The 25,439-nt window shown below is 39.6% G+C and overlaps 1 protein-coding gene across 15 annotated transcripts in view; it reads right to left on the bottom strand.

Moving 5' to 3' along the window:
- Positions 1-25,439, bottom strand: part of rapgef6 (Rap guanine nucleotide exchange factor (GEF) 6) — a 133,030-nt gene that overhangs the window by 29,560 nt on the left and 78,031 nt on the right. For 8 of the 15 annotated variants that reach the window (XM_028031875.1, XM_028031868.1, XM_028031870.1 and 5 more), the window contains 11 exons: positions 25,291-25,422; positions 21,051-21,231; positions 15,289-15,425; positions 13,331-13,489; positions 11,888-12,040; positions 9,038-9,202; positions 7,008-7,115; positions 6,715-6,918; positions 6,217-6,325; positions 5,370-5,613; positions 1,705-1,862 (listed from right to left, as the gene is read on the bottom strand). In XM_028031875.1, the coding sequence (XP_027887676.1) occupies positions 1,705-1,862; positions 5,370-5,613; positions 6,217-6,325; positions 6,715-6,918; positions 7,008-7,115; positions 9,038-9,202; positions 11,888-12,040; positions 13,331-13,489; positions 15,289-15,425; positions 21,051-21,231; positions 25,291-25,422 (1,750 nt within the window). Of the gene's footprint in view, positions 1-1,704; positions 1,863-3,049; positions 3,062-5,369; positions 5,614-6,216; positions 6,326-6,714; positions 6,919-7,007; positions 7,116-9,037; positions 9,203-11,887; positions 12,041-13,330; positions 13,490-15,288; positions 15,426-21,050; positions 21,232-25,290; positions 25,423-25,439 lie in introns of all 15 variants that reach the window. The other 7 variants (XM_028031862.1, XM_028031872.1, XM_028031861.1 and 4 more) reach the window with 1 other exon arrangement.

Here is a 25,439-nt window from a genome sequence, read left to right as displayed (position 1 = left end):
TTCTCTTTTACATTTCACAGAAATTATCTAGACTTTCTCCTGATGTTCATTTAGTGAGAGCAGAGAAACTAAAATGTTTCTGCAGCTTATAAAGTAAAAAGTGATCATGCTGCAAACAGCATTACAATCTTTGAGGGAAACCAGTTAATGGTTTCCCTCAAACTGGATGTAAACAAACTTGTTGATTCAGTGAAATATTGTTTTATTTCTCCTGAAAGAAATAAAGTGATAACAATCTAATGCATCTAATGTTTTTAGTATGTATTAAAAATGCATATATTTTTGCTTTTTTAAACAAAGCTACACCAGACTTGTCGAAGAAGAAAAGTGAAAATAAGTGTCCATGCTGAACTCCAAGGCAAATGTATGTAATTTGTGATAACATGACCAACACGCCTTCGCAGTTTGAACCCAACTGACCTCTATTGAAGAAAACTCAGGATAGAAAAACAGAAAAAAGACAGAAAGGATGGAGACGAGCGCAAAGGTTTCAGAGATAATATCTTTTGACTGGTGAGACAAAACTGTCTGCTTAGCAACAGGATCACAACCCAAAACACACGGCTGAAAGAACACCATCAATAATGGGCAAAGATCTCCATCCTATAGAACATCCACAGAAAGATTCAAACTAAAAACCTGTTTAATCCAAGAGGACATCAAATCCATTCATCCTGTCTGCCTTAAAATCTACTAACTACTTTCAAGAGAAAAAAGTTGATTAATAAACCAGAAGAAAAACAAAGTTCAGCCATTATGTCCATAACAATTACTCACTTAATTTGAGCTTAATGAACGTAAAAATTTACAATTAAAATTACAGTAATACGATAAGTAATAAATGTTGAAAGGATTGAGTAGAAGTATGGACTTATTAAAGCCCAACACTTCTCCAGCAACACATATTTATGATTTCTTGCTATTTTTAAGTAATTTAACAACATAAATATGTTCAATTACAATATTCCCATTGGTCAGAGTATTACTAATAGTAACTCCACTACATATTAATTATAATATTGATGCTAACAATGCTACAATAACGACAACATAATATATCAAGATTATTTCTCATATTTAGTGTAAACCATTTTCTTACCCAGTAGTTTGAGTTCTTTTAATTTCACAAAATATTCCGTATTTTCTCACCACAAAAACTTCTTGAGGTTCTGATATTTACCTTTAAATTTACATTTTCCTTTGATTATAAACTCCTTCTTTGGGAAACAAGTTTTTGAATATTTCCTGGTAAATGTTCATTTTGTGTTTTGTAAAAGATGCACAGTGTTAGTAAATTAGCCAAATCAGTAAATAAAAGTTTCAATTTATTGTAAGATGGGAAAAATGTCTTGTTAAAGTGAAATAATCTGCCAATGGAACTAGAACTGGGTTGCTAGGTAACGGGCTGGGCTTGGCTGGGGTTGCTAGGTAACGGCACAGTTCTCAGAACTAGAACTTTTTCGTCAATGTTAAGGAATTATTTACTTAAAATAGGTTCCTATTTCTTGCTGAAAAGTTACTTTTAAGTTAGTTTGTCTTCTTTCAAGTGTACAAAGATGTTTGCTTTAAAAATTAGACCGTTACTTGGTAAGATTTTGTGTTTTTGCAGTGCATCAGATTGTAATGTTTGTTACTGGTGTCTTTTTCTGACTTTGTATTTTTGTGTTTTTGCGATGTAAAGCGGTTTTACTGGCCGTTCCTCACCAGCGGGGTTGGAGAAGTCCAGTACGCTGGTCGCCGGCTGCAGCAGGTCAGGGCTGCTTGACGACAGGTTTCCAGGAATGGGCATGATGGCGACGCTGTGACGACACTGTTTGGTGCCCACGATGCTGTCATCCTGACTCTGACCCAGGCCGCCATCACTGCGCAGAGAAATCAGAGAAGGCGCGGTGGGATTAGAGGGATGAAATAACAGCGGAGGTGATAAAATTACTCTTTGTTATGAATTTAGAGGAAAGGGGAAAGAGTAGCAGCTTCACCCTGAGAGAATATTAACATATGATTCAATCACAATGTCCACCGGGGCACAATGTCAAGAACATTTACAGAGATCATCTTTCTGAGATTATTACATAGAGAAATGGCAACTGAGCAGAAGCATTCATGGGTAGAAAACACAGACTCACAAGACAACAACAAAAAACGAATTTTATTTTTATTTATCTGTGTATATTCACTCTAAATACATAATGGATAAACCAGTATAATAATTTAGTGAGAAGTTAATGGCAGTCCACACACAGATTAGGTTTTAAATCATAAATCTGGTGAGATATGATTTTACTGCAGCTTCATAAATTTACTCATTGTCCTTTAAGGAAGGGGTTGAAAAAACAACATCGAAACACTGTTACAGTGAATGCATCATATCAGTGACCATATTATTTATTGGATAATAAAAGAGGAGAAAATCTTACTGATTATTAGTACTCCCATGTTTTTTGTTTTTTTAAGACTATTTTTAGGCTTAGATTGGCACAAATGAAGGTTTAAATAAAGTCCTGGATTTATTTTTTTATCATTAATATTCCTAAACACTCAGTGTGTCTGAATAGCTGGACTAAGAAAGTATGACAGAGGTCAAACATTTCTTAAGTTTTGAATTGATGCATCACTTTTTTTTGTTGAAAACTTTAGATGTCTCTCCCAAACGTAGGGCTAGAGTTACACTTTTAGGCTAAAAGATGAGCGCGCTAAAACGGAGAAGATTACAAAAAAAAAACAAAATTAATAAACTTGTTTATAGAAAAAGGCTAAATGAGATAAATTTTAGAGTTTAGCAGATTATTTAAAGTATAGGATGGCAAATAATGTCTGGAAATGCAAATATATTCTATTTTTAATATTGATCCAGATCTGGAAATGATTTAGCTTTCATATTCAAATAAATGCCTCCAGTTTATAGAAAACAACATACAAATAAAGTCTAGACATGTTTGCAGTGCAGATGAAGGTGTGTTGATGAGTTTGTGTCTTAGTTTGGCAGCTTGTTGAGCACATTGACACACATTTGGAGGATGGGGAATTACACAACAAGAGCTCTTCTTACCCAAACAGGCCCCTGAAGCAGCAGAGACAGACAGATAGGAGAGAGACAACATTTAAAACGCATGAAAGGCAGGAAATTATTTCTAAGAGAACAAGAAACGGAGATCTGCGGAGGAGATGCAGCAACGGGTCAAAGCTTCTTCCTTTATGCTCACATCGAACAGCAGAAACAACAAATTACTTTTACCAAACTATGAAAGAAAAGTAACGACATGTTTGCTGTAATAAATGCAGAAAAATGTCATAAAGTCACAAACCTATTAAGATTACAGTTTTCTTTGGCTGTTTTTTATTACTGAGCGTCGACTCAATAACACATCAACAGAAGAGCAAATCATTATTGTTCTCTGAAATGATTACAGCATTAAATAAATTGCTTCACAATCAGAATAGGTTAATTAAGAGACATGTTGAATTATTATCTTAATGGTCACATTAGTTCATAAACTGATGTTGGCTTCAAATCTTAACAGTCAAACTTAAATCACTGAAGTCTGAGAAGATTTGAACCCAGAATTAACTCAGCTGTAAATCTGACAGTAATGGAAAAATACTGAAAATCAGATTTTTTAATTTTACTATTTATTTATTAATCTTATTAATTTTATTATAAATTTTATTTTTCTCTATTTTTATTTCAAAGAAATTAAAATATTGCAGTAAACAAATAAAGCTGTGGAGTTGGAAAGTTTTTAATTATAACAGAGGGTTTAATGTTTTACCTTTCTTTTTTTTTTTTTTACCCCTCCAGGGGTCTTTTTGTGGGCTCTAGTGTCCCTTATATGATAGTGGGCTGACAGGAAACGGGGAAGGAGAGGGGGCAGACATGCGGCAAATGTCGGGAGTCGAACCCGCGACGGCCGCGTCGAGGACTCAAGGCCTCCAAATACGGGTCGCGCTAACCGCTACGCCACCGCGGCACGCCCCTGTTTTTCCATTTTATTAAGAATTTTAAAGGGGTTTGTTGAATTTTGTTTGAGAAATTATTAAAAAATTAAACTCTGCAATGTAAATCTTTCCACAAACAGAAATAACTTTGAGGTAACATTTTCACATAAATCTGAAATTAAAGAACAAAAAATAAGTATTTAACAGTCAACTTCCACCACAAAAATAAAACTCATAATGCCTTAAAAAGTGGAATATTTTTGCTTTTAATTCAAACTTCAAGCATTTTTCTGAAAGCAGACATGTTATTTTTAATTGCTCTGCATATAAATGTTTTTTACTTAATGTATTGTTTGGATATACACCCAGACACGAACGCTATCAAGTTTCCTCCTCATGAAAGGAACTGGTGAATCCTGACTGGCCCCAATAACCTGCTTTACTCCTATTATCTTATCCGGTCCCTTTAATCAGACATCTAGTCCCCTGATGTGGCTTCAGCTGGAACAAAGGAGATGAAAATCCCAGCTCAGCTGATAAATAGATGGCAGTGGAGAACCTTTGAAAGCTGAGCTTGGATCAAAGAGTCATCCGATGTTTGGTGTGAGACAGAGAACGTCGAGGTTTGATGCAAATGATTTAACTCAGAGCATTCAGTCAGCAGTGAGAAGGAGACAGGAGTGTGTGCGGCCGTGTGTGTGTTGTGTTGAGTGAGTTAGCTGCGTAATTAACAGGGTGAGAACAGGATCTGCTGTCTCTGCAGCGCTGCCGCAGCCTGCAGTTAAACGAGGCATGGAGAGAAAATGAAATGATGAAATCAAATCTGGATCGCCACGTTACGGATGGAAAATCGAATACGGGCTCCATCTGCACAATTGCTCCAGCGGCACGGCGGCTCGTTATGGCTGATGCTAACGATTACAGGATGATTATATACTGACGACACTTTGCTGTTGTTTCACTTAAAACTGTCTGTAAAACACCAACTGCTTTTAAAAAACATTCTGAATAGAATAGAAGCAGAATTCAGCTTCTATCCACCACAAATCTGGAACAAACTTCTGGAAAATTGTAAAACAGCTGAAACACTGAGTTCCTTTAAATCCAGACTAAACACTCATCTGGTTAGAAATGATTTAAAAACATAATAAATGAAACATTAACCAACATTTTGATGTGTAATGATGTGAAATCTTTCAATTGTTGTTTTTTTTTTAACTTATACCAGCAGGAAAAAAATAAAAAAGTAAAAACTTTGATTTTTGATCATTTTGTCAGAGGATAAAGTTTAAAATTTAGCACAAATCTTACCACGTTAAGTCATGTTTTTGAGAAAGTTGGTTTTTAGCACTAAATTGTAGCTTCTTTATGTTTCTAATCTGGATTAGAGAAAACATTATTTCTATTTCCCACCGACTCCTACCCAGCGTTACCTGAACGGTTTGGGCGGTAGTATACTGAAGCGCGTTTTCTCCAGCATCCTCCTGATCTTGTTGCGTCCCCCCGACACGGTGTTCGCTTTCATCTTCCGGGTGCTTTTGCTGTCCGTGGGGAACTCGATGTCTCCGGAAAAGTCGGCGATGGAGAAACGGTTGCCTTTCTTTTCCTGGATCTTAGGAATGTGAGGGCCACCGTTTTTCTTTTCGTGCATGATCCTGCTCAGCAGCTCTTTGAACACTGGAGAGTCGGAGCAAAATGAAGAGTAGATATTGAACTTTTTCATCTTTTTATTTTGTTTCGTCACAACCAGAAAACTATCAGCTTTATACATCTAGAGCAGGGATGTCAATCTTATTTATATTTTGGGCCATATTGAGATTATGAAATGTCCTTAAAGGGCCGGTTGTGATAAAATGTACTTATAAAACCTACTAATAAACCATTAAAATTTGAATAAACAGTACTTCTTAATACTGAACATGACTTTACATTGATTTAATTTAAGAATACAAATACGGAAAACTACAGGAGAAGATTACTGCCACTGAAAAAGAAAAGAGTTGTGGCTTTAATCTTCAGGTCATAATTTTCACTGTTTTTCTCAAATTCTGACTTTTTTCTCAGAATTCAAAATTTCCCCCCAGATTTCTTATTTTTCCAGAATTTTGACTTTTTTTTCTCAGAACATAAAACTTTACGAAAAAGATTGAAGACAACTGAGATGTGAAGTAAAACAGGAGTTGGTAACCACCAAGCCAAACCATTTAAGTAATATTTTTAAAAAAAAACATTTCGTACAATTTTTAGCTTGTGGTAAAGTAAGAATGCAGCTTTACTCACCAAAGATGTTGGTTTTAACGGTGAGGGAAAGGTGTGTGTTATTTCTCAGGATGTCCACTGCTTTGGACAAGGCGATGTTCTCAAAGTTCTGACCATTAACCTCCATGATCTGCAACAAAACAGATTAAAAATAGATTTTATAATGTAAATGTAACATCGTCACATTTTATAACTTTTCATTATATTTTCTTGGTGGAAATGATTTGGCTCATCTGCTGTGTAATCTGCTTCCATGATGGGTCATAGGTCAGCTATGAAAACCAGAAGTCACTCTGACCCTATCTGCTCTTTGCTCCTGATATGTTGTCACCAGCGTTTCCAAGGTCAAAGGTCAGTCAAAAGTAAGCAACTCACTCAGAAAGTTATGACTAAAGAAGTCATCCTGATAAAGAAAGTACATCTACATCCTCTTCTGGTTAAATGTAAAACTTGTAGGAATTTGATCCTCTAATAATAAAAGCTGCATATTTAAATGTTTATTTCATTGCGCCACCTCACCTGATCCCCCCGCTTGAGTCCGGTCTCTGCTGCTTTGCTTCCTTCTTCCACCGACTCCACAAAGACGCCGAATCCTCTCTCGCTGCCTCCTTGCACGCTGAAATGCAGCTGCGAATCCCTGGTCGCCTTCTGCAGCGTGATCTGTCTCCACTTCGCCTTGGCTGCGCATGCAATGTTCAGCAACCTCAGATGACCCTTCATTTTCTGCCACAGAGAAAGAGAGAAAACAGAATTATAATCTGAAAAGCAAAAGAGGAGCAGAACTTTAGGTCATTATTCGTATTTGCTCTTACTGATGTTTCTAGATGTTTCTCAAATTCCTCCAGGAAGCGAGTCATGGCCAAGTCGCCCTCAAAGTCGTTGAAGTGGTTGTTGACCCAAAGCAGCACTATTCTCGTCACCTGAGTGAGAAAACAGACGCTTCATTTAACCTTAAGAGTTTCTCTAATGCTCTGTGTCCCTGTTGGTTTATTTAAAAACCTCAAGCTATTTGTATAGTTTGACAAGAAACGTGTTAAGAGCTCCACCAGAGTATTTATAGAGCAGAGTGAAAGGTCTTTACGTCTCTAGAGCATCGCATTGGTCGCATCAGATAAACACTGGATGATTTCAAAGCTCTACAAGAAGATCACAAGATCAGGATATCAGCAGAGTTTCTGCACTGAAGTAAAATGACCAAACCTTTTCAGACTTAACAGTAATTTACTTCAATTTAATATATAAAATATAATATTCACTCTGAATTTATACATATGACACCAGCGCAGAGTAAACAAAACTGAATGGAAATAAGATAGACCATAAAGGAAAGAAGAGAAAGAAAGCAGGAAGGAAATGTTAAACTAGGAAATTAAGTAAGAGAAGGAAGGACAGATGCAAGGTGGCAGGAGACAAAGGAGGAAAGAAAAAAAGATACGACAAGGAAAGATGGAAAAATGGAAAGTTAAAGAAAGGCAAAGAAAATAACAAGGAAAGAAGACCAGAAGAAGAAAATAAATATATTATAAAAGAAACAATGGAGGATGCAAGAAAGGAAGATGGAATGAATAAAGAAAAGGAAAGAAAAAAAGGACACAAAGAAGGAAGGATGGAAGAATAAATAGGAAGTAAAGTCAGGAGTTACAAAAGTTTTTCCCCAAATGTACTTTTTGTTTTCCATACTTCACATTTGGAAAACAGACTTTGAAGGACCAGAAGCAACTAGCAGCAAAGATAAACAGATACAAATCCATCACAGATTTATTCTCTGAAAAAAATCAATTCATACAGCAACAAAAGAAAAACAACAGCTGAGTTATTGGATGACCATCACATAAAACGCCCCTTTAAATTAATCCTAACTGTCTTTTAGTTAAAAAAACAAACATTTCCGTCTTTTCCTGCTGTTTTCACATTCTGCTCCGTCTTTCTCCTGGATCCAGTTTGTTGATTTCCAGGCTGGATGTCAAAGTAACGACTATTGACAGAACAACACCAACCTCAGGTTAAAGCATCAGGCATGAACCAATCAGTAACTGGCTCGCAGACAGCTGAGCTGGCTGTACCTGCATCCATCTGCAGGTAAACGGCTCAACACATGAAGCTGCGATCGACAATCATGACAATATAAGAAAATTTGATTTTAGGCCAGGGATGCCCACAGTGTGGCCCCGGGAGCCAGTTGTGGCCCTTCAAATGACTTTGTTCGGCCCCTGACCAAAGTCAAGAATGCTAAAAGTTGGGCTACATAGTAGAAGACAATTGATGACCCCAAAAATTTTTGAAATTGTTTTTCTTTTACAGTTTGAACATGATCCTCGTTAAACAGAAGATTAGTTAGTCATTAAATAAATTACTCAAATAAGAGTAAAGTACTGAATGATCAAATTATCTGTCATTTAATATTTAAAACTTACATAATCAGACAGACTAAAATATACAGTTAAGTGGAAATTTTGATATTTTAATGACGAAAATCACAATAATTCATATAAGTAACAAAAATAACATCAGGCAAAATATGTTTTTCCAAATTAGATTTTTTCAATAAAAAACTTATGAAACTTTAACAGAAAATTATTCAAGTAAATGTAAAAGGTAAAAATGATCCTAGGAGTACATTAATTCAAAAAAGTTACTCAAGTAATTGTAATTGCATAAAGGTAACTAGTTACTTCCCTACTCTGGTGGTTGAACTCTGCATTGGTATAATGGAGGTTAAGTTGAGCTGTTATTTGTATGCAGACTCCCTTTAAAGGAAGCTTTTGCTTTTCTTTAACCTTCAACCAAACAGAGTTTTAGTTAGCCATCGCCCTAAAACAGACATTTTTCAGCCCCAACTGACCGTGTCCCGGAAGCAGTCCACCTGGAACCAGTCCAGCAGTTTCCTGCCAACGTCCATGGGACTGGACAGGAAGGTCCTGTAGGTCAGCAGGAAGTCCTCGATGTAGGTGGGGTCCACCACCGACGGCTCTTCCACCAGGTGCATGATCAGACGCTCTGGAGTTCCCTAAAAACACACAGAACGCTTCATTAAAGTCCAACACAGAGGACATGCATTCAGGCGGCGCAAAAGGACGTTTTGCCACTTAAATCAAACCAAAATCCGAAACCCTGACTGAACTGAACACAACCTGAAATTATTGACTCTCATGGATTGAATAAAATTTAAACCAAACTTTCCAGACATTTATTTGTAAAATCTTTAAGAAATTATGAATTACTTTGTACCATGGAGTACTATAGGGTCATAATAGGAAAAATAAAAATTAAGAGAATATAGTTGCAATAATTTGAAAAATGAGAAAAATTTCAAGAATAAGGTCATATGAGAAAGAAATTGAAATAAAACAAGAATAAAGTCAAAATAATATGAGAATAAAGGCATAAGATGATGACTTTATGAAAATCTTAAGGAAAGATTGTAACAGTTACAAAAGGACAAAAGATTTACACACTAAAAACATGTAGTTACACACATTTAACACTGCAAAAAAACAGAAGAACAAACCAAACATTTTGGTCTAGTTTCTAGTTCAAATGTCTTACTACACTCCAAATAAAAAAATTACTTACAAACAGCTTTTAACCAAGATTTAGGAGCTTGTTTTAGATAAATGAAAAAGTTCCAGTTCCATTGGCAGATTATTTCACTTATAAAATGGGAAAAATGTCTTGTAATAAGTGAAATAATCTGCCAAAAGAATTAGAACTGGGTTGCTAGGTAACGGCCTTTGCTTGGCTGGGGTTGCTAGGTAACGGCACAGTTCTCTTTCTGAAAGAATCTGCAAATGGAACTAAAACCTTTTCACCTATATCAAGGGACTATTGACTTCTAACACCTCAAATTTATTGTTGAAAAGATATTTATCTGTTCAACAAACTAGACCAAAATTTCTTGGTAATATTTTGTATTTTTGCAGTGAATATGTGATGTTAACATTAATCATGAAAATGATTAATGGAGCCGTCAGCCACCCATAATCTAAAGAACCAGGCAGATGAAGTCTCAAACCAATCTAAGGGTAAATCCACATAACACCTGAGCATTATTGCTCCTGTTTGGTGTAAAACTCCAATGTCAAGCGGCGATGTACAACATTCAAGACACGTCTACTCTTCCTGCTTCACCAAGCTTGTTAACCTCCCCCCAGCGGCGGACTCTGCAGGAAACGATTTGTCTGACTGGGGAACAGAAACTAGAAGACGCAACTGCTTTGTGTCGGTCACAAAAAAAGAACAAAGTTAGGAAAGAGAAGCGGAAATGCTAACACTTGTGAATTGACTCATCCCCAGTGGATGTGATTTAGAGCCAGCAGCTTTCCTCGGGTAAGGCAGCGGAGAGAATCGTTCAGGCCCATTAGCTGATCGATACCTGGCAACCTCTGGAGCTGTGGCGATGGGATCAAAGGGCTTCAGGAAGCTGACAAGAAAATACTCCGGCAAACAATAAACTGCTAGCAACCATAATGATCAACAACGAACACAGAGCAGATGTATTGTATGTTTTTTTACGAGCCTTGAGTGAGTGAAGTCAATAAATTCAAATTATACGAGAGTTCACGTTCTTATTAAAGAGTTTGAGTCAAAATTGAGGTTAAATAGAACTTGGTTTTGACTTTGGTATGTTTATATTAAAAAAACACTTTTTGACTGTCTTCCATACTGTATCCACATGGAAAAACAGAATATTTCTCCAAAAGTGATGAGAATAATCACTGAAAGTGTGCCAGAGAGTCTGCCAAGACGCCAACAGCAACACTGAAATTGCTAAAAAATTGTGGCAACAATCTTCTGTCTTCAGCATATTTCTGGACTAAATTAAAACAAATTAGTTTTCTTCTCAAAAAATATCCAGATCCAAAAATCTCCCAAAACCGTGTACGGGAATGAGTCTGTTGAAATGATCAGAAATTCACACATCAAGATGTGGGATGTTGAGATTAAATCACAAGGAGTTACAGGAAAACATTAGTTGTTAGTTTGCACATTTACCCAATTAGGTTATTGCAGCTTTTTTAGTTTTCCTTTTAGTTGTCTTTCAGTAGAATTGTACATAATGTTGCAATATAGCTGGAAAAAGATTCAAGTACAACTTTTTGGCATTTAAACCTGAGTCTGCAGAGTTTTTGACAGCAAAAAATGTAACCATTCTTTCAGGAGACATTTGAGCACCACAAAAAAAAAAAAAAAACCCACAAGATCCTAACAAATATTTTGGTCTAGGAAAAGTAAAAGTAGCTGTCCTAGAAATTCTCAAATAAGAGTAAAAAGTATTTGGTAAAAAGTCTACTCAAATACTGAGTAACTGACCAAATTATTTCATATTTAAAAACTACATAATCAGACAGACCGAAATATAAACTTTAGTGGAGATTTGGTAGTTTAAGGACCAAAATGACAATAATTCATATAAGTAACTAAAAATAACAAAATCAGACAAACAAAAACGTTTCCAAATCAATTTTTTTCAATAAAAAACTAACAGAAACTGCAGCTGTGTGTCTGAGTTTGGTGAATTTATGTTAAAACATGTTTGTTTTTCATTCAGTGGGTAAAAAATCCAGAAATTTTACTCAAGTAAGAGTGGAAATCCTTCGTAATAAAATTTATCAAGTAAATCTAAAAAATAAAACACTCCTAAAAGTAGTTGTTTTCAAAAGGTTGCTCAGGTCCATGTAACTGTGCCACAAACCTTGATGACGATGTGTCCCTTTCTGTTGCCGCTGCGGTCCAGCTCGCGGTGCTCCTTCACCATCACGATCTCCCCCTCCTCCTCCACCTTGTGCGTGTTTTTCTCCACGTGGTTGAGGATGCGCCAGTAATCCTCCTGGGCGATGCAGACGAACTGGTCGAGGACGACATGCGGACAGCGGGTGAACTTGTAGTAGAGCAGAAGATTGCTCTGCACCACGTTCGGATACTCAAAAAACAGCAAAGTGGACGCATGAGAGCTGGCAAAGTGAGGCATGGGAGGATCGCACAGACAGAGGAAGGAAATGTCCGACAGCGGAAAGCTCTCGCTGAAATAAAACTGAACTGGGAGAAGTGGAGGTCCAAAATCATCTCAGCTAGTTGAACAAGAATTCGCTAAAACATGACCTGCTCCTCTTGTCTATCTCATCAGTTTCTGCATTTGTCTCACTAACGTCTACCTCTGCAACTTCCTGTTTATGTGTGGTAAGGAAACGATATGTGCCGCAGAGGAACTAGTCGGTGTGGACAAAGGGAACTTCTGTGACTTTTCACATCGCCATTATATTAAGAATGTGTTTTTTCTTTTAGAGAGTGTCACTCTAACAAAGAAACTGTTGTTACTGGGATTCTGTTGAGAAAGAAAAGTTTATATAAACAACAAGCAGGAGGAGAAATGATTGAGCTGCAGAGGCAGACATGAACTCTAAGAAGAAAAGCAGAAATGAAATCAACTCAACTTTGGCATTTCTGCTCCATGACACACATTTTACTTTACAGGCTAAAGAAAAGCAGGACTAAAATTAAAAGCTTCAGTAGCAGTAAAAATAAATACTGTACAGAAATGACTCATTTTTGTGTACAAAATGGGAAGTGTCAATCAGATAATCAGTCTTTTTTTACTATAGGAAGGAGAAATCATAGAGCCAGGTCAGGCTTTTACTAATGTCAAAAAAATTATAAATTATAAGAAAAGAATAATAAAGATCATTCAAACTCATGATAAAACTTTTAGTGAACGGAAGGAGCTAAAAATCCTTAAAATGCTAAAGCTTGCCGATCAGTCAGAGTTATAATTATTTAACTACTGTTGTACACTTTATGGAGCTATTACAGCAAAGAATAAAAAACACCAGCCATTCTGCACCTTAAAAATAAACTTTTAATGAATTAGGCTATGTGCTAACCTCTAGCCTGTTAGTTTTTGTAGTTATCCTTCTGTATTTTTACAAATGTGTTACTTTTGTAGCAGTAATACCACAAATAATTGCGTTTTTTTGCAGCAGGAAATATTTAACAGTCAAAATGATCTTTCTTGTAAGCAAGGTAAAAGTGTTTTCTTTCAGCCAGCTGACAGGCAGTGCACAGAAATAAGGGAGGGGCAATGCTGTGTTAATCTTTACCATATCAATGCTTATAAATAATATGTAGTAATCTGTATTACCTGGCAGTCATCTCCTTTGGTGCGAACTTCTCCGTTCATGTACTGCTTATTCAGTGAGGGCGAGATGCCAAAGCTGTTCCCCATACAAAGAGTCTCTGTTCGGCTTTCTGCGTGGCTGATCTCCACGGCTCCATTCAAGATCACATACCAGTGGTCGAGCTGCAGACAGATGAACAGCAGCAGCAAATTATTCTGTGACTCCAGCAGCTAATCCCATAAAATGGGTCTTAATTGCTTCTTAGCACTGTTTTCTCAGGTGTTTAACAATACAGACATGTTGCTGTTTATAACAAAACATGCCAAAACCTGCAGCACATCTACATGTTGAGGTTGTCATAGTCAAGCTAGCATAACTAACCTACTTCCCTTTCCCTTCCTATGTTTTTAAATGAAAACTTTTTCCTAACCTTGAAATCTAGTTGTCAAAGTGTTGACAATTACTAGCAAAGCACTGTGTTGTTTGTTTTATATATTACGCACACATTTAAGATTTAGTGCATTATGTTGACAACTGAACACCTAAAACCAATGCTAGTCAATGTTAGCTAGCAGCTTTTTGCTCTGCAGCAAAAAGTGCAACGTGTCTATGAACGCTTGTGCATTCAGGGTTGGTTGTTGGTCTGTAGTCAAAACATCTATTTGTTACCAAATTTGAAATGAACTTGTAGTATATTTTGGCACTAGTGCATTGTGTTCCTGAGTTATGTCTCCAGCGGTTGCTTTTTAAATAGAAACTGCTTTACTTCGCTCAGGAAGGAGGGCGAACGAACCCTGGGCTCCCTCTGCAGCCATCACTGATATTTGTGAGTGCTTCTCTCTTTCTTCTCTTTCTCGGCCCCATCGTTTCTATTTCTGCCGCTTTACTTGCTGCCCCTCTTGTTTCTCGGAGGTGAAGAAAAGGAAATAGTTGAGGCAATCAACCACACGTAGAAATATATAGCACACAAAAGTTGCTAACTAGCAATTCTGCTGTGCTATTTTTAATTTACTTAATGAATATGGGCAAAAATAATTAGCAACCATGATATCGCAAGTGAAAAATGAAGCTATTTTTGCTTTTTTTGTTCCTCTCAAGCACGTCCCTGCTCTTTTCTCCTCTACTAAACCACTTTAGCCTCTTTATTGTCCTTTCGCTCTCACTCAGCCAAGTCATTTTGACTTCTGAGTGGAGCCAAGTGCCTCTCTTTGACATTCACCATGTGAATCCAGAGACACAGTGGAGGAGCGCTGCCCATCAATCGACCTGACAGAGACAGCATGGAGGCACACAGACAAACATACAGCTGTTCAAATACACATTTTTTGAGAGAGTCTCTAAGTTTTACCAATGGTCAGATCAATCCCTGTCTTCCTGATCTCAGAAATGGTCGATTTGATATCAATTTTCGTTCAGTTTTACTGCTGCTGTGTGGAAGAAAACAGTCAGAATGGATCTCTTGTCTCTCAGACATGTAACTTAATTAATTTGCTTTGTAGCAGCTCAAGTGACTGGCAGCGCTAACACGCTGCAGTGGCTCTGCACACATCGAGAAGGAAGCACACGCTCCTTCAAACCTTCATTTACTGCTTTCGCCTAAAATATGCTAGCAGTTATATTGCGGTTTATATTAAGAGAGAGTTACTGATAGAAAACAAAAGTTTTTCAACACAAATTGCACAAAAGGTGTTTAGTATCCAGCATTTTTCATGCAAAATATCAAATGCAATATTAATATCAATATTAACATGTCCAATCCATATGCTAGTTTTCCAGAGGGAATGCTGGGAAAGGACAGCTGTGGAGAAAAATGTTCCTGACTTTTTGTGGGTGAATCTGTTTGTGGGGGCTTGTTTCTTAAAAGCAGAAATCCATAATCCCAAAGGATTGTTTGGGAGTTTCAAAAACACTCAGCCTTTTGTGTCTTGCTTGACTTTTGAGATAAATATTCTGTGAAATGAGGATGTAAAATCATTCCTACCTCTTGTTTGTTGTGCAGGATGACCGTGCCAGATTGCTCCACCACCTCAAACACCATGACGCTGCACAAGTCTCGCCGTACAGACATGGTCATGTTGGCGAACGCAGGCAGCTGGTGCAAAAACTCCAGCAGTTGTTCTGTTTGTCAAAGAGACGATAACTTTGTTAGAAGAGAATCGTACCATCTCTTAAAGCTTCTCTTTCTGCAAAATTTGACAGTAAAACAACAGAAATAGAGATATAATAAAAACATCATTGCAGTAAAAACAAAATCTTACCAAGTAGTTTTGGTCTAGTTTCTAGTGAAATACATTAGTACTTTTGAAATAAGGCAAAATTAACTTACAAGTTTTCAGAAAGAAATATGAGCTTGTTTTATGTCAAACATACTTGTTCCATTGGCAGGTTATCTCACCTGTAACAAGACATTCCCCCTTATTTATAATCGGAACTTTTTCATTCATATTGAGGAATTATGGACTTAAAACAAGCTCATATTTCTGCAAATATCTTAATAAACTTAAAACAAGACAAACTACCTTAAAAGAAAAATAAATAGGCCCTTATTTTAAGTCAATAATTCCTTAATATTGATGAGAAAGTTTTACTTCCATTGGCAGATTGTTTCACAAAGAAAACTGTTCCATTACCTAGCAACCCCAGCCAAGCCCAGCCCGTTACCTAGCAACCCCAGATCTAGTTCAGATCATTTCACTTATTACAAGACTTTTTGTTTGCAAAGTTTCCGATAAGTTACTTGTAAGTAAGTTTGTCTTATTTCAAGTGTACTAAAACATCTGCACTAGAAACTGGACCGAAAATACTTGGTAAGATTTTGTGTTTTTGCAGTGTAGGAAGTTGTTCCTCTTTTAAAACATGACAACCAGAGCAGAAATTACTCTGGTAGAAGTGTATATAAATCATAAAGGGGGAATCCCATAAGAGACGTAGAATCTGCCTCATCTGTGCTGCAGCGGAGAACAGAGTGACCTTGATCCAAACTGCTCACCGGCTTTAAGACATTTTTTCTTCACACCCTCACTGCTGTAGTTTTATATTTTTATTACTCTTCTTCTAAGACACCTCTTGAGTTTGCTCTTTCTTGGTTTTATCTGCAGAATGGTGCTGCAACCATGAAGTTAAACTATGCAAATATAACACATGCAAAAAAAGTCTTATAAAAATAGAATCTCAATGTAATGTAATGAAAAACATAAATCAAATGATGTTCTACTCCGAAGACCCCAATGATGAGTAAAAACATTGGACTTGGTGTTCCCTCGCCCGGACGCGGGTCACCGGGGCCCCACTCTGGAGCCAGGCCTGGAGGGGGGGCACGATGGCGAGCGTCTGGTGGCCGGGCTTTTACCCATGGAGCCCGGCCGGGCTCAGCCCGAAGAGGAAACATGGGCCCCCCCTCCCATGGGCCCACCACCCGTGGGAGGGGCCAAAGGGGTCGGGTGCACTGTGTGATGGGTGGCGGCCAAGGGAGGGGACCCTGGCGGTCCGATCCTCGGTTGCAGAAACTGGCTCTGGGGACGTGGAATGTCACCTCTCTGGTGGGGAAGGAGCCGGAGCTAGTGCGTGAGGTCGAGAGGTTCCGGCTAGAAATAGTCGGTCTCACCTCGACGCATGGCTCTGGTTCTGGAACCAGTCTCCTTGAGAGGGGCTGGACATACTTCCACTCTGGAGTTGCCCAGGGAGAGAGACGTCGGGCAGGAGTGGGCATACTTGTTGCTCCCCATCTCGGCGCCTGTACGTTGGGGTTCACCCCGGTGAACGAGAGGGTAGCATCCCTCCGCCTACGGGTGGGGGGACGGGTTCTGACTGTCGTTTGTGCTTACGGGCCGAACGACAGTTCAGATTACCCACCCTTTTTGGAGTCCTTAGAGGGGGTCCTGGAGAGTGCTCCTCCTGGGGACTCCCTTGTTCTGCTAGGGGACTTCAACGCTCACGTGGGCAATGACAGTGAGACCTGGAGGGGCGTGGTTGGGAGGACCGGCCCGCCCGACCTGAACTCGAGCGGTGTTCTGTTGCTGGACTTCTGTGCTCGCCATGGATTGTCCATAACGAACACCATGTTCAAGCATAAGGGTGTCCATATGTGCACTTGGCACCAGGACACCCTAGGCCGCAGTTCGATGATCGACTTTGTCATCGTTTCATCGGATCTGCGGCCGTATGTCTTGGACACTCGGGTAAAGAGAGGTGCGGAGCTGTCCACTGACCACTACCTGGTGGTGAGTTGGCTCCGGTGGTGGGGGCGAAAGCCGGTCAGACCTGGCAGGCCCAAACGTGTTGTGAGGGTCTGCTGGGAACGTCTGGCGGAATCCCCTGTGAGACGGAGCTTTAACTCCCATCTCTGGCAAAACTTCGAACACGTCCCGGGGGAGGTGGGGGACATGGAGTCTGAGTGGACCGTGTTCCGTGCCTCCATTGTCGAGGCGGCCGATCGGAGCTGTGGCCGCAAGGTTGTCGGTGCCTGTCGCGGCGGCAACCCTCGAACCCGTTGGTGGACACCTTCGGTGAGGGATGCCGTCAGGCTGAAGAAGGAGTCCTATCGGGCCTTTTTGGCCTGTGGGACTCCGGAAGCAGCTGATGGGTACCGGCGGACGAAGCGGCATGCGGCTCGGGCGGTTGCTGAGGCAAAAACTCGGGCGTGGGAGGAGTTTGGAGAGGCCATGGAGAAAGACTTCCGTACGGCTTCGAGGCGATTCTGGTCCACCATCCGGCGTCTCGGGGGGGGAAGCGGTGCAGCACAAACACTGTTTATAGTGGGGATGGTGTGCTGCTGACCTCTACTCGGGACGTTGTGGGTCGGTGGGCAGAGTACTTCGAAGACCTCCTCAATCCCACCAACATGCCTTCCACTGAGGAAGCGGAGCCTGGGGACTCTGGGTTGGGCTCTCCAATCTCTGGGGGCGAGGTCGCCGAGGTGGTTAAAAAGCTCCTCGGTGGCAAGGCCCCGGGGGTGGATGAGATCCGCCCGGAGTTCCTTAAGGCTCTGGATGTTGTAGGGTTGTGTTGGTTGACGCGACTCTGCAATATCGCATGGACATCGGGGGCAGTTCCCCTGGATTGGCAGACTGGGGTGGTGGTCCCCCTGTTCAAAAAGGGGGACCGGAGGGTGTGCTCCAATTATAGAGGGGTCACACTCTTAAGCCTCCCTGGCAAGGTCTATTCAGGGGTCCTGGAGAGGAGGGTCCGTCGGATAGTCGAACCTCGGATTCAGGAAGAGCAGTGTGGTTTTCGTCCTGGTCGTGGAACACTGGACCAGCTCTACACCCTCGGCAGGGTCCTGGAGGGTGCATGGGAGTTCGCCCAACCAGTCTACATGTGTTTTGTGGACTTGGAGAAGGCGTTCGACCGTGTCCCTCGGGGAGCCCTGTGGGGGGTTCTCCGGGAGTATGGGGTACCGGGCCCTTTGATACGGGCTGTCAGGTCCCTGTATGACCGGTGTCGGAGTCTGGTCCGCATTGCCGGCAGTAAGTCGGGCTCGTTTCCGGTGAGAGTTGGACTCCGCCAGGGCTGCCCTTTGTCACCGATTCTGTTCATCACTTTTATGGACAGAATTTCTAGGCGCAGCCAAGGTGTTGAGGGGATCCGATTTGGTGGCCTTAGGATCTCATCTCTGCTTTTCGCAGACGATGTGGTCCTTTTGGCTTCATCAGATCGTGATCTGCAGCTCTCGCTGGAGCGGTTCGCAGCCGAGTGTGAAGCGACCGGGATGGGGATCAGTGCCTCCAAATCCGAGGCCATGGTCTTGAGCCGGAAAAGGGTAGAGTGCCTTCTCCGGGTCAGGGGGGGTGTCCTGCCCCAAGTGGAGGAGTTTAAGTATCTCGGGATCTTGTTCACGAATGGGGGAAGAAGGGAGCGGGAGATCGACAGGCGGATTGGCGCAGCGTCTGCCGTTAAGTGGGCGTTGTACCGGTCCGTCGTGGTGAAGAGAGAGCTGAGCCAAAAAGCGAAGCTCTCGATTTACCGGTCGATCTACGTTCCCACCCTCATCTATGGTCATGAGCTTTGGGTCATGACCGAAAGAACGAGATCGCGGATACAAGCGGCCGAAATGGGTTTTCTCCGTAGGGTGTCTGGGCTCTCCCTTAGAGATAGGGTGAGAAGCTCAGTCATCCGGGAGGGACTCAGAGTAGAGCCGCTGCTCCTTCACATCGAGAGGAGCCAGTTGAGGTGGCTTGGGCATCTGGTCAGGATGCCTCCTGGACGCCTCCCTGGTGAGGTGTTCCGGGCACGTCCCACCGGGAGGAGGCCCCGGGGAAGACCCAGGACACGCTGGAGAGACTATGTCTCTCGGCTGGCCTGGGAACGCCTCGGGATTCCCCCGGAAGAGCTGGAAGAAGTGGCCGGGGAGAGGGAAGTCTGGGCCTCCCTTCTGAAGCTGCTACCCCCGCGACCCGACCTCGGATAAGCGGAAGAAGATGGATGGATGGATGGATGGATGGTTCTACTCCATGAAGGTGATCTATGTTGACCAGTTTACAGATAAATTGTTGTTAAAAAAAGCTAATATTTAGAATATTTTTCAGACATGCACTTTGAACGGGTAATATACTTTAGTATTGTTGTTCTTTTGTTTGCTTTTCTCTTAAATGCATTTGGTTGTGTAACCATTTATTCTTTTATTACACTAAGTTCAATAAAGTCAAACAAACTAACTAAACTAACACTGTTAAGCAGGACATATCACCTGTCATGAACATGAAGGAGTTTTCATGAATGTTTGTCGCTGTTGTCATGAAGCATTATTTGGTAAATAATGACACTTTTAATGCAATTTGTAATGGAAGTTTGCATTAAAAGTGTCATTATTTAGCAATGACACTTAATGACAATAGCTGATGAAGATTCCTTCATGTTTGTGGCATGTGAGTCTCACCCCTTCAAATAAAGTGTTTCTTCATACTTAAATCAAATGGACCCCTAATAATGCTATTTTAGATTTATTTTCTTCTTTTAAACATAATATTCATGAGTTGAAGAGAAGGCGGTGAAAAGGCCAGACCCGGCCGACCCGGTGGGCACGCAGCAGGCCAGGCCTTTACCGCCGTGCCTCGCTCTCTGATGTAGTCACCTTCTGCTCCAGGCACTAATGAGGCCGTTTAAGTGATTGCCTGCTTAAAAATACACATTAGAAGGGCACTGCTGTTTAGATACCTCTGCAGGGGGTTTTATGAGGGGAGGGTTCCCTGTGTGTTCAAGCTGAGCGACTGATGGTCCCAAAATAGCAACAGAGAGCAACAAAAAACACCAAATTCACTTTTAACAATTTTATAGGAATATTTGATCAGTAGGGGCGCACCAAATGCAGTTTTCTGGCCGATTCCAGAGCTGGGTAGTAACTAGTTACATTTACTCAACTAACCTTTTGGAAAAAAATGTGGTGTATTTTTACAACACTGTACGTTTTACTGTTTTACTAATAAAATTCAAATTGATTAAGGTTTCGGTAATTTGTACTGAACTAGAGGCTGAAATCATAAATTCTGTCATAAAAACAACTTAAATCTGAGTAAACATTGACTGATATAAGAGTTGGGGAGTAACTAGTTACATTTACTTGAGTAACTTTTTGGAAAAAAAAAAGTTACTCTATATTTTCTACCCACTGAATGAAAAATAAACATGTTTTCATTCAAACAGACTCCGACACACACCTGCAGTTTTTGATAAAGTTTCAGAAGTTTTTTTATTGAAAAACTTATAAAACTTAAAAACTGAAGTTTAAAAAAAGCAAATGAAACTGACCGATGTCGTCATCGTTGCGGTCGGCTGGGTCTTTTTCCAGACACTCTCGGACCAGGTCCCGGCCCAGAAGTCCGTCTGACGCTCTCTCCAGGTCTTCATCCTCCTCCTCCTCTTCCTCGCTGTCCACTGGAGCCTCTGGAAGTCCAGACAGATCCACGTCTCCCAGGTCGCTCTCTGTGGCCTGAAGAAAACACAAATAATCACAATAAGGTGGGAACTGTTTTAGCGTTTTCTGCAGAGATAAAACACAACCACCAAAAGCCAGAATATGGTCGGATGAGATACATTTTTAAATTTTGGTCTTAATTTTGGGAGAAAAACTGCTGCCAAACTCTAAACACAACGATCATGGTGGGAAAAAAGCGCCAAAATTTACAAATAAACATTAACTTTATCTCTACACAACAATGTTCATCAAGGGGAGATTTTTTTGCGATTTCAGCTTAAAGATATACAAAGTTGGACAACATTAACGTTGATTTATTAAATCAACTTTTCAGATTTTATTTGTAAAAGCAGCTGATAATGTTACTTTTTCTTCCAGTTAGCCATTTCTGTTGTTCTGTCACATAAAATCAAAACAAAGTACATTAAAGTTTGTGTTTGAAACATAAAAATGGTAAATAAAAATAAAAGCGGTCTTTATAATAAAAGTAAAAAACTAAACTAGCAGTTAAAATTCTTTCCATGTTGAATTAGTTGGGAATTTGAAGGTCAATGCATTTTGCCTGTGGGTGGTAATGTAACACATTTAAAAAAATCATTTAAAAAAATCCATACTTCATTATAAAATACCCAGAATATTTACAGAGAACTATGTTTATATCTGGAACAATCTTTATAGCACAAGTTCAAAACTAAACTAGGTCAGAAGTAGCATCTCCTCGACTTCTATGAATATTTTCCACTACTATGTTGTACCTGTGACCTGGAGTTTCCAAGTAAAACCACATTCTGGCGTCCAAAACCTCTGAATATTCAAATGTTCTGGCTGCTCAAGGTCCAGGTTGGCAGGATGAGGCTCAGAAGGAGCAGGGGGGAATTAAACCAGCAACCTGGAGGTTAAAAGTGGAGCTCTCTAGTGGCAGGGCCACCAATGCCACACTTTTCAGATTTCTATGAAAATGTAAATATTTTTGAAAGTTATTGTATGATGAAGTTCTCACATGTCCCACAATTTCAGCAGTAGTAAGAGTATAGAGGAGAAAAATCTGCAGTATATGGCAACTGGTGCAAGAAAACTTTTTGTTTTTCTAAATTAGTTTGGAGAAGTAAAGAAGTTTCCACCTGCTCAATGTTTTCTGTTTCAAATAAATAAATGTGAAGGCCAAAAGACAAAATCCCAAATTTACAGAAAATGTAAATGATTAAATAAATTTGAGCTTCTGGAGCTCTTTAATCCATCATTTACAACGAAATTACTATATATTTTTATTATTTACTGATTTAAAATTGCCTAGTAAAATTTAGAGTGATTAGTTTTTGCCATCCTTACAGGAAGAAATAAAGACTTTGACTCTGAATCATTTAAAATAACTTTTTTTACAACAGTGTTAAAAATGAGAATTTAGCGAGCAACAGCTCAATAAATTCTCATTTTTTTCCCTCTCACTTCCTGTGGTGAACATCCCCTCACTGCCACTCACACCTGATCGGTTACTGCGCAGCAGTTCACCAACGTCAAAACAAGTTTGAGCTCAAAGGACATTTCCTCGACAGGAACGACATCAAATCCAAAGAAAACACCTCATGTTAAAAAGAAGAAGAGAGATGTGGCAAAAGTTGCTTCAGAATGTAAACTAGCTGAGGGAGGAAAGGCCAAAAGTCCAGAAGTTGGGGAGAAACAAACTTCTGAGGTTAAAAAGAATATAAATGCATGGGAGAAACTCAGTAAAACAGTGACAGCTGAGGCGCGCAGCTGACTGGAAGGGTCAGCCCTTTAAGACAGCTGTAAACAAACACGGAGCCGGGTCAGCAACAAGCCGATGGGATCAAATCCGTGTGATAAATACCTAATCTGAGGGTGAAATGATCTGCGCTCTGTGTTAAATGTCAGAGCCTGGATAACCTGCGCTGCTCATAAACAACCAGGCAGACAAAAATCCTGCAGTAGGTCGAAAAAAGGGGGATAAATTAGCTTATTTTTTGGTCTGTTTTTGTATCTCATTTTTTTGTTTGTTTTGCTTTTCCTGTCAATATTTATCACATTTAGCAGTAAATGAGGTTGACTGACAGCACTAAGCCCCGCCTCCTGGCTCTGATTGGTTGTTTTTGGTACATTTCTTTAGACTGTAATTGTAGCTCAGGTAAGAGGTAGACGAGGTTGATCTTTTCACAGATTATTTTTCTCATAAGCTGTTAGCTTTAACAAATATGTTAAAAACATATTTTTATAAAAGTTGCATCCTGCACCTTTAACGGGTTATTTTTAAGAAAAATGTATGAAATATTTTTTTCTTCCTTAAATGTAACCAACTTTAATAGCTTTGTCAACCCATCATAAATCAGCTCAATAACAAACTAACCTTCCTGGTTGCCATGATTAAAGCTACCTAAAATAAACAACCTTGTGTCAGTAAGAAACTCTAAAATCCATTTATAATCACAGCATGGAGGGCGGGACGGCCAAATAATTACGGTAAGCCTCAGCTTGTGGAGGCTAAAAGAAACATTCTTGGATTTATAACGGCTTTCAGCGGAGATTAGAAAAGTTAGTGGATTAAAACGATTAGATGACAGGTTTATTATGCTCTCTTTTCTCTGTTATTGACTCTCAGTCCTTCAAGCACTCAAGAGAGGCTTGTGGAAGCACACTGAGCTGGTAAATACTGGAGAAATGTCACAAAGGAAGAGAAAGAGGTGTGCAAGGTGACCTCTCTATCTGCTGCAATGGAGTAATTAGGGGAGGAAACAAACTATTTCAAAATTAAAGGAGACAAGAGTGAAGAAATACTACCAAAGCTTTCTGAATCTACTAAAGGCTCTTATTTTATTTGACACAACTGACTGGAGAATTAGTTGTAAACAGAGAGACACTCATCAGAAAGTTGTTGGTTTCTTGTTTTGTGAAGCTTAAAGCTGTCGATACAATTTTCATAACCAACAGTATTTAAAATATATATTTTTTGCCTTCCTGGCATAAATGGTTGTTATTTATTCATATTTAAACCAGCAGTACTTGCTGCAAAGCAAAACTGTAAATGACTGAGAATGAATTTTAATTTCATTTGGAATCATATATTAGCAAGATTAGCATTGCTAGCACTGCCAGCCCTAAACAGACGTCGGTTTGTGTATTCCCCACAAACTGAAAACCCTTAGCTTTGCTTTAAGATTTCAAAAAGTCTTCTTAACTTCCATACGGCTGATATTATTACTTTCAGTATTACTGATGAAACAGTAAAATATAATAAATTTGGTTAAATTAAAAGATTACTTGGCCTGTCACAGTAACAAACTTTGTTGGATGATAAATTGTCCCAGATGTTTTTGTGATAAATGATAGTTTTGTTGTTTTGAATCCATTTTCGAGTAACATAATGATAATGGCATAATAATAATGCAAGGAAATATTCTCAAATATCAAACTTTAAATTGTTATGAACATTTAGCACTTGAACTGGAAAACTTTAAATATCTAAAATGAACAGACAACAAATAAAATGAATGTAAACCAAAAAAAATGCTAGTTGAGACCAAAACACCAGCTTAAAGAGTTTATCCTGCAATTTTTGGTAGAAAGATAAATCATGCAAATGGAAATGATTGAGTTTGCTTTAATTTATCATGCGATTAATTGATTTATTCTGTAACCTTAATTTGGCAGGAGCATGAATAATTTTAAGCTTACAGTTTACAATATCAGATCAGAGTTTCTGCCAAATGGCCACCAATAACTGTAACCCAAGCAACGATTAGGTTACAGTACTTTAACTGGAGGAAAGATGGCGCTGTAAAAGGTTAGGTTTATTTCCTACACATGACCTTTAGTCCACAGCTGGAAGATCAGAACTGATGAGCAATAATTAGAAGGATTAAAGGTTGACTGATGAGCAACAGGTGAGCAAACAAGTCACTAATTTTAGCAGGGTTCATAATTTATTTCTTTTTATATATTAATGGCAACACGGGAGAGAAGCGCTGATCGTTTATTCATCTGTAGCTTTTTTAATAGAACATAGAAATATCTTCCTAGCCGATTCTGTGACCCAAAGAAATTTATTTTTCTTGGGGAACCCACCTGGTAAATGTCTGACAAGCTGCTGCTGCCCGAGTCGCTGGTTATGCTGCACCCTGATTGGCTGGGCGCCATGTGCATCACCTGCTGGTGGGCGTGGTCCGTCAGGTGCATCTTATTGAGATCGGCAGGAAGCTGTTCACACAGGAAGA

This window comes from Xiphophorus couchianus, chromosome 11 (assembly GCF_001444195.1).
Source record: "Xiphophorus couchianus chromosome 11, X_couchianus-1.0, whole genome shotgun sequence".
In the NCBI taxonomy this organism is placed as follows: Eukaryota; Metazoa; Chordata; class Actinopteri; order Cyprinodontiformes; family Poeciliidae; genus Xiphophorus; species Xiphophorus couchianus.
This window is presented reverse-complemented; position numbering and strand designations above follow the sequence as displayed.